At 31.4% G+C, this 13,391-nt stretch overlaps 1 protein-coding gene, 1 long non-coding RNA gene and 1 pseudogene across 3 annotated transcripts; all 3 read left to right on the top strand.

Annotated features, from left to right (window-relative positions):
* The first annotated feature begins 892 nt into the window (after positions 1-892).
* LOC114425837 (protein C2-DOMAIN ABA-RELATED 4-like) lies at positions 893-2,766 on the top strand. Of its 2 annotated transcripts, XM_028392800.1 has the most exons (4): positions 901-1,040; positions 1,253-1,404; positions 1,754-1,849; positions 2,283-2,766. In XM_028392800.1, exons 2-4 carry the CDS (start codon positions 1,261-1,263, stop codon positions 2,571-2,573), a joined length of 531 nt encoding a protein of 176 aa, XP_028248601.1. In that variant the 5' UTR covers positions 901-1,040; positions 1,253-1,260; the 3' UTR covers positions 2,574-2,766. The 2 variants fall into 2 exon arrangements, with proteins under 2 accessions (XP_028248602.1, XP_028248601.1); XM_028392801.1 differs by lacking the exon at positions 1,754-1,849 and having other exon boundaries at positions 893-1,040.
* A 4,864-nt stretch (positions 2,767-7,630) lies between these two features.
* LOC114368471 lies at positions 7,631-9,184 on the top strand (annotated as a pseudogene).
* A 591-nt stretch (positions 9,185-9,775) lies between these two features.
* LOC114368780 lies at positions 9,776-12,484 on the top strand. Its single transcript, XR_003657413.1, has 2 exons — positions 9,776-12,023; positions 12,106-12,484. It is a non-coding gene; the product is annotated as an uncharacterized LOC114368780 (long non-coding RNA).
* Positions 12,485-13,391: the final 907 nt, after the last annotated feature.

The raw sequence follows: 13,391 nt of genomic DNA, 5'->3' as shown, positions 1-13,391 counted from the left end.
TGATCCAATGGAACAATAACTAATCATATCATATTGGTATAGTTAAATATCTTTCATTATGTCATAAATCCAAATTTTTATAATTTAAATAAAAATGGTTTTAGAAACTATTTTTATTAAAAAATATTTTTAAGAGATTTTTTTAAAATTTAATGGTGATACATTAATAATGTAAAATAATTTTATAGTATTATCTGTTATAAATTATTATTGATATAACTTTTAAGATAATTTTATTAAAATTAATAAATTTATCATAAATAATAATTTTTTATAGATGACACGGTCAAATTATTTTATTTTAATTTTTTATTTTGTATTTAATTTAATTTAACTACCTAAAATATTTCTTTCTCAAACTACTTCCCTTTTATTATTATCAATATTTTAAATTATTTATCCTTTTCAATCTATAATTCTCATGTTTATTTATAAATTGTCTCTATTAAAAATTTAACTAAATTATAGATTATATATTAAAAAGTATTTTTTAATGTACAAATTATAATTACATTCAAAAACCCTGAAATTGATATTAAATAAAATTATTATTATTACTTTCGTTCCAAAATAATTATTATCCTAAATTATTGACACATAATAAGAAGAAAAATAAATAAAAAAAATGAGACCAATAATTTACAAAAATATTTTTATATCATCGTTAGTTTATTTATAGATTTTTTTATCTTCTATTAATATTATAAAGATTATAATTAAAAATAAACATTAGTGTTATATTAAAAAATTAAAATACAATTATTTTATAATATTTTTTACACAATAATTAAAAAAAAACGGTGATTGCCGGACAGGTTGGTTGATGGGATGCCATATGCATCCAATCCAACTGTTTAAAAGTCAAATTAAACCAAAACCAAAACAGCCTTCACCTCTCATTCATTTCCCCATGCAAAAAAAAACACACAAGCACCACAATAACAAAACAAAAATACAATTCAAAGATCACATTCTCCTTCTTCTCATGTTATGTTAATAAGGTTTCTCTTTCTCCTTCCAGAACCAAAATCCCATTTCTGGTGGGTCCCACTTGCACCTTCGTCTTTTTCTTATTGTCATTTCCATTTTAGAATTAACAACATAATAACCACAGATTAAATTAAACCATTAATTAATTTTCATTTGATATAATAGTAATAACTCATTTACTCATGAATGGGTGTGTTCTGTGTTGGTTGTTTTACAGAAAGTATTATCTTATTATATAATATTAATATTATTATTATAAAAGGAAAAGAAATGGAGGAATCAGATTCAACACCAAAGTCTCTGATGGAGAATCTGCTTGGCCTTTTGAGGGTTCGCGTGAAGCGTGGTGTCAACCTTGCCGTTCGTGATGTTCGAAGCAGCGACCCTTATGTTGTCATCAAGATGTACAACCAGGTTTTCTTCTTCACTTTTCTAATTTTATTTTAAAAATTTAATCTTTTTGGTTATCTTTGTTGCCCCATTTATTCAATTTTGGAGAATTTTGTTTCCCTTTTCTTAATTTTTAAGGATATCAATGTTTTTATTTCTTAGGGTTGGGGTGGATGAAAAGTTCTTAATTTGTGCATGTTTTAATTGATGTTTGACTTGCATGATGATGATGACATGGGTGTACGTGTTATTGTCATCAATAGTTCTTAATTCTAGTGATTTGAATGCAATATTTATGTCATGGTAGATCTTGTCTAATTACAAACAATGACGATTGATTGGTGAACCCCCCAACTTTTTTTTTTTTTTGCAGAAACTAAAGACTCGTGTGATTAAAAAGGATGTGAATCCTGAGTGGAATGAAGACCTTACTCTTTCTGTTATAAATCCGAATCACAAAATTAAACTGGTAAAGTGAATGAATTGGTTAATGTCTTTTTTTCTAGTTTGTAAAACTTCAGTTCTGTTAAAAGAGGCTGTTGTAGATTTTTTTTCCTTTTTGTTTAGGGTTGGTGAGACAAGTTGTTAATATGAGAAGTTAATCATGTTTTTTCTTGCCTCTATATTTTGGAAAAACAAGTTATTTTCATGATAACAAAAGTGAGAATGAGTTCACAATCTACACAACACCCCTGAACATTGTTATCTGTGATTGAGTAATTGTAGTAAATTTCATGAATTGTTCTGCATTACATTTGCCATGCCTTGAAAAGTAAAATCCTGTTTGCAATCCTCAAACGTAGGTACTAATTTGTTCTCTAATATATGATGTTAGGATACATCAATTTTGGTTCATCATAATTAGACTGCTCATTGGTTGATGATCCTTTCTGATTTTGCAGACTGTGTATGACCATGACACTTTTAGCAAAGATGACAAAATGGGAGATGCAGAATTTGACATCTTTCCCTTTATAGAGGCCTTGAAGATGAACTTAACTGGCCTTCCAAATGGTACTGTAGTCACAAGAATACAACCAAGCAAGCATAATTGCCTGGCAGACGAGAGCTGCATAACTTATAGCAATGGCAAGGTTGTCCAAGATATGATCCTTAGATTGCAAAATGTGGAGTGTGGTGAAGTGGAAATCCAATTGCAGTGGATTGATCTTCCTGGTTCTAAGGGTTTATGATCTTATGACTTATGAGGTGTTTGTGTATTAACAACTTCATGCATATAAGCTGGCTTTTGCCTTGGACTCTAAGACTTGTTGAGGAACAAATTACTGAACTTGTGTTTATTCCCGGAATGTATGTGATGTATTAGTACAGTTTAGAACTTGTAATTTTTCATGTTTAAAAATTTATCTTCTGGTTCTGGTCTCAGTGTGTTTTGGAAGGGGATGGAGGCATTGATTTGGTCCCATCTCCTAAATGAAATCTGCATGTCACTTACGCTTCAAAAGATGATAAAAAGAATAATGTTGCACACTTCCACTCTAGATCAAACAGTAACTGCATCATCTTTGTCATCATTTGATTGTAAACTTGTTTCACTTGACACTATTTAAGTGGTTTAAATTATTTTCACAAATGAATTAGGTGTACTTATTACTTTCCTAATAAAAATTGAAAGGACAGTGGTTTGTATCTTGATGTAAGTTTTAATTTCATGTTGTATTTGATTTGTAAATGGGATGAAAGATTAAAAATCACATTAATATTGTATTGTGTAAAGCAATCATGATAAGGAATTATATGTATTCAAAGAGGAAAGACATAAATGATTTCCATTGAGTGCTACTTTTAACTGAGTCTGCAGTTTGCATCACACCTTTCACAAATATTTAAAGAGTAAACAATCTATAGTGTAAAAGATTTATACAATGCCATCTATTTATAGATTGCTATGTTTATAAGTTTGTTGACTTTTTAATAACTATAAAAAAAGTCACACTTATCACTATTCTGATTAATTGATAATATAAACAATTTTACATGTGCCTATAAATTAAACTAATCTTCCATTTTCTCATTCTTAGTTGTTTTTTCCATCTAGCCAGTATGGATAAAAATGATCTTACACCAATTTTGGTAGGTGTGAGCAATCGGCTAATTTTTGTTAAAATTGTGGTGGTTCAATTATTACTTAGGATTTTCAAGGGAAAGAAAAACCATGTGAGAAATGTTATCACAAGTGTCTTTCTCTATTCCATATCTTTAACAATTTCGAAGTCATCCAAGAAGCTTTCAAACAGTTAGCACTTGCATGGTACAACAACTATTTTACTGATATTATTAGCTAAAAAAAATAGAGTAAATAATAGGTTGTGAGTATTTTAGTTATAAATAGAGAAATGTTAGGTCAATTTTCAGACTGACGATAGCTTCTAAGCCTTCTCTTCTTCTCAATTTCGTTGACATGGTACCACATTGCATATAGGCTTGAGTCTTAGCATAACTGTTGTATAATGTTTGCTAATTGTTTATTATGAAATTGATGAGTGTTATTGTGTCTTGATCAAAGTGTGTGATTCATGTGTAATATGATTGATGATTGAAAAATGATTTTTAAATGACAGTGGTGAAATTACGTGTTATGTTTAAGTAAGTTGTTTCTCATTTATATGATATGTATATCTAGTTGTCTTATTTCTCTATTAGTTAGGAATGTGATGGCTTACTCCCTGTGTGTTGTTTGTTTTTGGATCCTGTGATAATCTCAAACTTTGTGTTTCGGGGAACAGATGATTAGGTAAATGACTTTAAGGAACCTTGTGTTGAAGGACGTTGGGACACAATGCTCTGATAGGATGTGACATTGTGACATAAGTTTCTATGTTAATTGCATGAAGTCTTCAACGACCTTGTTTTAAGCCGAGATGATTTTAGTATTTATTTGACAGTCATTTTATGATGCTAGAAAATTGACTGTGAGCCTTTTATCCTTTTGAAAGACTTTTATTTAAATGTGTGTTTAAAAAATTTTAATTAATTATAAATTATTATTCCTTATATTATTAGCACATATATGTATAGGATAGAGGGTGTCACAAAACTTGAGGTCACCTTCCCAACATCAGTCTATGGCGCCATAGTGCTCATTGGGTCCTTTCTCACCTTATATTTTTCGTGCTCCGTTGACATTGATCAACCTCTTCCTTTGACGGCTCCTTAGAAATCCAACGAGGCGTCAATTCTTTAGTTACTTCTGGAGTAACTTGATCCTTCCTTAATGCATTTCATTCTCAAGAATCACATTTGATTAATATTATATTTTTTTGTGAGAATAAATAATTTATATTAAATCTTGATAAATAAGAGAATCAATATCCGAAGGGCTAACATAAAAAAATTGTGGACGCTCATAAGATTTAGATGGCTTAGTCAACATATGAGAATTTCATTGGCTTCCGTACTTACAAATTGTATCCAACAACTTTTCAAGAAAATAAACTTGTAGCAGAGTTTCTCAGAATATGATAAACTTTAATGTTTTGAAATTTCTTTGGATTGATACAGTCAGAGATAGTCTCACAATCTATCTAAAAAATAATCTTATTGAAATGCATATGCAACATCCTATAGATCGTAGAGCTATTGCTTGGCTTCTTGAGGAGAGGATCCAAGATGTCCTTGCAACCACAAAATATCCAAAAAATTTAGAATCACATTGAATCATTTAAAAATAATTTGGAAAATAAATTGATTTATTTTTTTAAAATTTGAATATTAAATTGAAGCTTTTAAAAATTTAAAGATTGAATTAATTTATTTTTGAAAATTTAACGATCAAATTAAATCTTTTAAAATTTAAAAATCAAATTAAATTATTTAAAATAATTCAACGACTAATTCATAATTAAACCTTTTTTTTTTGTTGGTAGACTTCGATTTCACATTAACAAGTATCATGTGAATATACAACATCGATGTCGTTGCCAAAGGTTAAGGTTTTCTGTCTCTTTTTTCATTCCCAATTTCCCCTTTTTTCTAACAAACCCCTAATTCCCAACTCTCCATTATCACTTTCACTATAAGTCTCTATCCTTTGAAAATCTTGATGATGATGTTTCCCAATTCAATCGCATGCTGTGTATGCATCATACCACACCCATCATCGAATTTAACAAGATTTTAGATTCCTTTGCGAAGATGATGCAGTGTCCCACTGCCGCTTCCCTTTCTCACCGATTAGAACTCAAGGGAAGTGTTCCAAGCCTTGTTACTTTGAACATTCTCATTAATTGCTTCTATCATATGGGTCAAATCACGTTTGGCTTCTCTTTATTGCGGCCTAAGATTCTCAAGAGGAGTTACCAGCCAAACACCATAACCTTGAACACACTGATCAAAGGTTTCTGTCTTAAGGGACGCGTCAAGAAATCACTCACAAGGATTTTAGTTATGGTATTTTGATCAATGGGATATGCAAGACTGGAGACACAAGGGCTCTCGTCTAGTTTCTGAGAAAGATCGATGACTCTAATGTGATAATGTACAACACAATTATTGACTGTTTATGTGAACATAAACTTGTATGTTTTTTTTCCTAAAATGGTTGTCAAAGGGATTTTTGTTAATGTTGTCACTTGTAATTCTTGATTGTGTGGCTTCATTGTTGGTAAGCTGAAAGAAGCAACTAAGTTCTTATATGAAATCGTATTGAAAAGCATCAACCCAAGTGTTTATACCTATAATGATGCATTATGTAAAAAAGAGAAGGTGAAAGACAATTATTGCATAAAATTAAAACGAAGACAATTATTGCATAAAATTATTCTTGTTTTTTTTTTCTATAAAGACGAAATTCTCACTATGCTACATTCTAAGATGATTCTTATACTCATTTTAGTATGTTTAAAAAATAAATTTCACTTTCCTAATAACAAAATTGTCACTGTGTAGTCATTTTTTAGTAGTGACATAAACAAGGCTTAAATTCAGTTGCCCATTTTGGATTTTTAGTCTTAGGGATCAAAACAACATATAGGTATTGTTGAGACCTATGAGAATATCCAAAACAAGTTCTGTGATATCATCACCCACTACCTCCCAAAACTGTTTGTAGAACAAGCTCTTTGACTTCCTCGTGTTTGAATGGAGTATTTAGCACCTCCAACGTATTATTATCAACTATATTCACCACCCCTCCACCACCTTTGCTCCCAAATGATTTCTTCCTTCAACAGTAGTTCATCCAACTCATTCTCTACCGAAATGGACTCGTCAATACACACTCAGATTGAGTCCTTTCTTTTATCTTCCTAGGAATATTACCAAAACATTGGAGCCCCTGCTTTTATCTTTTGGAGAGGAAATGATATTATAGTCCTCTATGCATAGCCACGAGGTATCACTTCCTGTCTTTAAAGATTGTAAGATGTCCATGATATGCATCTTCCTACTTTTTTAACCAGGAAAACCATGTATGACCGAGAGTTGAAATTGCTTATTTTGAGCCATTTAGAAAAAAAGATGAAATATACACCTCTAAATTGTTCCTCCACATAAAGCACAATCCCCCACACCCCTTAAAGACTGTGATTCACCTCCTTTCTTCTTGGTTTCCATAAAAAAAAATCAAATCGGAACCTACTTCCTTTAGCCAGTTTTAGGGAATAATTGTACCCTGAACAAATATGGTCTGAAACCTTCTTCTAAAATATATATATATATATATATATATATATATATATATATATATATATATATATATATATATATGTGGAAATAGGAGGCTATGACTTACCATTATTATATACTAGAAGCAAGATTTTGTTTTAGAATGCTCCAAAACTAATTTTTGGGTGATAATTAAATCTTTCATTTTAAAAACTCGTAACATTGATAAATATAAAAAATGACTACAAAGTTTATTCACAAAAAAATAAAATAAAATAAAGACAAGCAAAATATTTTTCTACAAATTACCCATAATTTACTCGTAACTTCCTTGAATTTTGTCATTATTTTGCAAACCTTTGTTTATTTTAAAAAACTATAAAAATTTTCCCAAACACAACAGGTCACATTAAAGTTTATAAAAAATAAAGAACAATAGAAAAGTAATAATATTTTAAATTAATTACTTTTAAACTTAAAATACTTAAAGTGTTAAATGCTATTTTATGGTGGAGAAAAATAAAATTAAAAGAAAAATATTAATAATTTTTAATCATTGTTATTTTAAATGAATTATTTTTAAATTAAAAATATTAGTATTAAATCATGTTAATGGAAAATTTAAATGTCATTCTCACGGAGGTTAAGGTTTTCGGTCACTCTTTCCATTCCCAATTTTTCCTCTTTTCTTCAAAACTCCTCACATTCTCACTTTCACTCTCAGCCCCCATCCATTCAAAATGTTGACGATGCCGTTTCACTCTCTGTATTGACCAAGATTCTCAAGAGGGGTTACCCGCCCGACACCGTAACCTTGAATACACTGATCAAAGGTCTCTGTCTTAAGGGACAAGTCAAGGAAGCACTGCACTTTCACGACAAGCTATTAGCACAAGGATTTCAACTCAACCAAGTTAGTTACGCGACTTTGATCAATGGAGTATGCAAGATAGGAGACACAAGAGCTGCCATCAAGTTTCTGAGAAAGATTGATGGACGACTGGCTAAACCTAACGTGGAAATGTACAACACAATTATTGACGCCCTGTGCAAATATCAACTTGTAAGTGAGGCTTATGGTTTATTTTCTGAAATGACTGTCAAGGGAATTTCTGCTAATGTTGTCACTTATAGTACTCTAATATATGGCTTCTGCATCGTGGGTAAGTTGAAAGAAGCACTTGGTTTGTTAAATGTGATGGTATTGAAAACTATCAACCCAAATGTTTGTACCTATAATATACTGGTTGATGCATTATGTAAAGAAGGAAAGGTGAAAGAAGCAAAAAGTGTGTTAGCTGTGATGCTCAAAGCATGTGTGAAATCTAATGTTATTACTTATAGTACTTTAATGGATGGGTACTTCTTAGTTTATGAAGTGAAGAAGGCACAACATGTATTCAATGCGATGTCCCTAATGGGAGTGACTCCTGATGTTCACAGTTACAATATCATGATTAATGGATTTTGTAAGATTAAAAGGGTGGACAAGGCATTAAATCTCTTTAAAGAAATGATTCTTTCACGATTATCAACCCACAGATGTAATCACCTACAATTCTTTAATAGATGGATTATGCAAAAACGGTCATCTTGACAAGGCAATTGCATTGTTCAACAAAATGAAAGATCGGGGAATTCGACCGAATACATTCACATTCACTATACTTCTTGACGGACTGTGTAAAGGTGGAAGACTTAAGGATGCACAAGAGGTTTTTCAAGATCTTTTGACTAAAGAATATCATCTCGATGTCTACCCATACAATGTTATGATCAATGGGTATTGTAAAGAGGGCCTGCTCGAGGAAGCATTGACCATGCGGTCAAAAATGGAAGACAATGGTTGCATCCCTGGTGCTGTTACTTTTGAAATTATCATCAATGCTCTCTTTGAAAAAGATGAGAATGATAAGGCAGAAAAACTTCTTCATGAAATGATTGCTAGAGGCTTGTTGTAAGACTAAACTACACTAGAACTTTCTAGTTACACGTAAGAAAGAAGATGAACAATGCAGTGGGCTCAATATCACTTTACTTTTGATTAAAGGTGATACGTACTTAGCTTCATTTTTTATGTTCTAAATATAACAATAGTCAAATGATTACTGTCTTGATTCAACCATCCTTTTCCTTCTCAATGTATTGTGGATGCTTGCTTTAATGATTTACTCAGTCACTCCTCATTGTTAGTGTTTCAGTTGTGAAACTAATCTGAAACTGACATGATTATTTGAAATGCTTTATCTCTTATAGTTTACTTTGTTTACCTAAAAGCATAGAAACTAAAACTGGATCTTATTTTTTTCTGATTGCTTCTTGTTCTCTTTTTACAAAATGAAAAAAATAAGCATACGACTATGCTGTCATGTATGATACAAACATGACAGTCTTCGGATGTTAAATTTGCACAAAGGATGTGAACATATGGTGAATAGGCAAAACAGCTTGGTGAAGGATGGAAGTAGACCCATTGTTTCTCTTGCTTTCTTCATACATGGATTGCCTAGGCCTCTGTTCACACGTCCTAATGAAGGCATTTTAATTTCTCCTGGATTATATCTGCACTAGGTAATCACAACAACTCAAAGAAAAGAAGGCTGGCCAATTCAAAATCATATATTAGTAACCATGCAATTTTAATGGACCCTGGGTGTAAGCCAATTTTCTAAAGTCTGAATTTTTTGTTCCTTTTTGTTTGTGTGCTAATACTTTCATAACATGTGTTATGTTAGATGATGGGTGGGTGGGTGTTTGGGGGGGGGCTAAGTAGTGCTATAAAGTTTAGGCAATTCTCACTTTATAATCTGTTTTTCTGGGGTGGAGTTTGACCCTAAGCCCAAATTCTAATTCTGATATGTTACATACAAGATTGTTTGTCAGTTTCATTGCTATATGTTAAATATCAATAACTTTATATGTTAGCATTATTTTATACTGCTGCAAGAGCTTTTAAGTTCCATTCTCTATCTCTTGGGTTTATTTCTATCTACATTTTTGAGAGTGGTACAACATTGTTGCTTAGAAATAGAATCATCGATGCACCTTTCCATGATGAGCTCTGGTTTGCTGTTGCTAATCAACCTTGCTTGCTTCATGTTCGAATTGATGCAATGTATACAAAGCCTTCCAATCAGAGCAACTTCATTTGCAGACATCAAATTAAAAAAGTTATGCCAGAGCCTAGAAGGAAAAATAGCAAGCACAAGGTGGGTTTCTGTATGCTCACACAAGGGTTAGTTGAAGTTGTTAACAGTTAAATTTAACAGTGATTTAGTTAGACATCCTAACCAAATTGAAAGAGAGGGAGAAGTCTGAAGGTATAAATAGGCGGAAAACTATTGAGTTAGATTGGATTTGGAGTGTTGTTGGTTGGCCTATCTGTAGCTGATGCTTTCCTAGTTCCATGTTGGATGTGAAGAGTTGATAATTTTTTATTTCTTCTCTTCATTTTGATTGCTATAGTTGATTAGTCGTGTTTTTTTTTTTATTCTGGGTCAGAGACCACAAGTGTTTCTTAGCCCACTGGGTCAGAAATTAAACCCGCTCGCGGTGCGTGACTGCCATTGGCCCAAGGGAAATCGAACACGAGTTCTCTCCCTAAATATATTGTTTTCACTCTTGTGAATGCAACAGGACCTTACACTATTGCACCAACCCTTTGGGTTTATTAAATGATCAGTAGAGGTGTTGAAAGCAGTGACCTCATTGCCTTTCATATTAAAAGTATAGAAGTTGAAACTCTTTAGTTCCCTCTGAAATTCCCTATGCATTGTAGAATTCGTTTTAAATGATTAGTAGAGGAGTTGAAAGCAGTGACCTCTTACCTGTCAAGTTTATATTAACCTGTTTTTAATTGATTTTGATGTTGGGTTGTTGGTTGACATTTCGAATCTTGAGGTGGTTTTTATTCATCTTCCTTTAGGATCTTTCAACTCATTCATTGCTTGCTACATGCTCATGGGGATAGTGTTTAAGATGTATTAATAATAGAAAAATTATATATATATATATATATATATATATATATATGAACCCTTTTTATCACGCAACAAAGTATGTCAATTGAGTAGCTTCTTACACAGTATTTTATCTTCACTGCTTGGTGCCTACCCATTTTATGCAGCTCTTTTTTAAATGGTGAAACGCATTTGGTTCGCCATTAAAGCAGCCATCGGTAAGAGGATATATTATTGATTGAAGTGTTTGTTGCACTAGTCTATTGTTCATGCCATGAAGAGGGATTGGTTTCCCTTTTAAACTTTTTTTTTTTTTTTTCTTAATCCAGTTACAGTTCTAATGCAACGATAAGTCAATAGATGGCAGTTTACCAGCTTGAACCTCTGTCTAAATAGTTTTTCCTTTATATGAAGTGCTTTTCTGCTTTAAGAAAGTTAAGCTTTTGTTCGGATGGAGTTTATGGAAATTCGAAATACAAAGTTATTTTATTCAAAATTACAATTAAGGTGAGAAGGTGTTAATTAACAAGTAGCAACAACAAGGTTGACTATAATATGGGTTTAGTATGGTCTGAGGGTTGGCCACGAATGGGGTGAAAACATTTGAAAAATTAACCCACTCTAATCATAATAAATCCAATACAGTATAACACTTGAAATAATAATAATAGTAGTAATAATAATAAATCCAATTTAAGAATAACTAGTTAAAAATGTTCGAAGATTGGTGTTCAGGAATATGGTGTAACTACTTATTTGTGTATATTTCCAGCATGTTTCTCACAATATGTTTTCTTTTCGATTGCGTAACTAGTTAAAAATTTAACCCATACTTGAGGTTTTCTTTTCGATTGCGTAATTTCGACATCTTCCATGTTTCGGAGCTGCATGCTTTGAGCCTGAAGAAAGGAGTTTTTCTGGTGCTTCATGGTGCATCTGGTTTGAGCAAAGAACTTGTTAAGCTACAGTTGCATAACTAATGGATTTTGGAAGTTGCTTTAAGTTTTTATACGTCAAAGTAACACAAACTTTTATGAGCATTGAGCTCATGGTACAGTGGTAAGTCGTCTCAGATTTTCTAACTTATCTTTTATGTTCAACTTCTGATCCCTCAGAATAACATTTATTTTGTGATGTACAGTGAATTCTAGTAGCTTTTGCACTTTATATTGGTAACCTCATAAGAGCTTCTTGATTCCTGACAAGAATGCATAAATCTTGGTGTTAGAAAGTTCAGTGTCAACAGAGGTAAGGAAAACATACGTGGACTCCCTCGTTACCCTGAAGAACGATCTAGTTCATGTTATGACCTCTGCAAAGGAAGCCATCAACGCTGTGGTTGCAGAAAAGATGCATCTCTTTGGTTCAGCAGGAAGGGCATAATTTCTAAAAATTTACTAGCTAGAACCTCTTATTATTTTGCTATTATATTGTCTTGTAGTAAATAGTAAGGAATATCATTGTCCCATGAATTCATTATTTCCTTCGGTTCAATACATGGTTTCTGAATTTCTTATTTACCTGCCTTGTCCTTGAGTGCATAGATTTCCAACCGTGATTATTATTACTCTAAAAAATTGATTCTAGCTGGTTAATAATTCCCCCTCCCCCACCCACAAAAATAAGTGAGAAAACTATGTTTTCTTAGGGACATGTGGACATTTTATTACACATTCACTGTATTGGTGAAATGTGCAAAATATTTAAAATCATTATGTAAAAAAAAAAGTTAAAAGATTAACTTAACTTTTAGGGGGAGTTTGGTAGCCAAGACGTTTTATATATACGAGAATCATGATTCTTAAAAATTCAATTACTGAAAATCATAATTTCGAAAAATCTGTAAAATATGTTTAATTAATCTTAATATATATTTCTTGAAAAATAAATATTCATATGTTTGGTTACATTATAACATTTTTGGATATATAAGAATTTTTTACAAATATATCCTTCATTGAAAAAATGCATCATAATGATTGAATTATCTTCTCAACAACTTTGATGTTTTTTCATTACTTTTTTTGAATTTGTATTCATAGAAACACATTATGAAAGTCAATGATAGACTCTTGTTGTCAAAATTGATATGAAAATAGAAAAATAAAAAAAACACAAGTGATTTATATCACATAATGCTTAACAAGGACAATATTAAATATAAAAAATTTAGATGATGAGAAACAGAGGAAAGTGTAGAAATATAAAAATTAAAACTCACCATAAACTCTACCATAAAGTAGCTCAAGACATTGCAAGAGTAACATAATACAACAATGGTGGAGACTCAAGCTTTTAGATAAACAACAATCTTGATAGATTCTAATTTGTTGTAATTGTAAAAAACAATTTTTTATTATTATTTATATACCAAACTTGAGAAACATAGTTTTTCATAATATTCATGATTCCTAAGAAAATAAAAAC

The sequence above is a fragment of the Glycine soja genome, chromosome 9 (assembly GCF_004193775.1).
Source record: "Glycine soja cultivar W05 chromosome 9, ASM419377v2, whole genome shotgun sequence".
NCBI classification, from domain to species: Eukaryota; Viridiplantae; Streptophyta; class Magnoliopsida; order Fabales; family Fabaceae; genus Glycine; species Glycine soja.
Note: the sequence above shows the minus strand (reverse complement) of the source record. Positions and strands in the feature narration are given on the sequence as shown.

Excerpts from the sequence above, each read along its gene's own strand:
- LOC114425837 (XM_028392800.1), top strand. The coding sequence starts at position 1,261 with ATGGAGGAATCAGATTCAACACCAAAGTCTCTGATGGAGAATCTGCTT. Across the intron at positions 1,405-1,753 it reads TCATCAAGATGTACAACCAG|AAACTAAAGACTCGTGTGAT; the intron begins GTTTTCTTCTTC and ends TTTTTTTTGCAG. Across the intron at positions 1,850-2,282 it reads CGAATCACAAAATTAAACTG|ACTGTGTATGACCATGACAC; the intron begins GTAAAGTGAATG and ends CTGATTTTGCAG.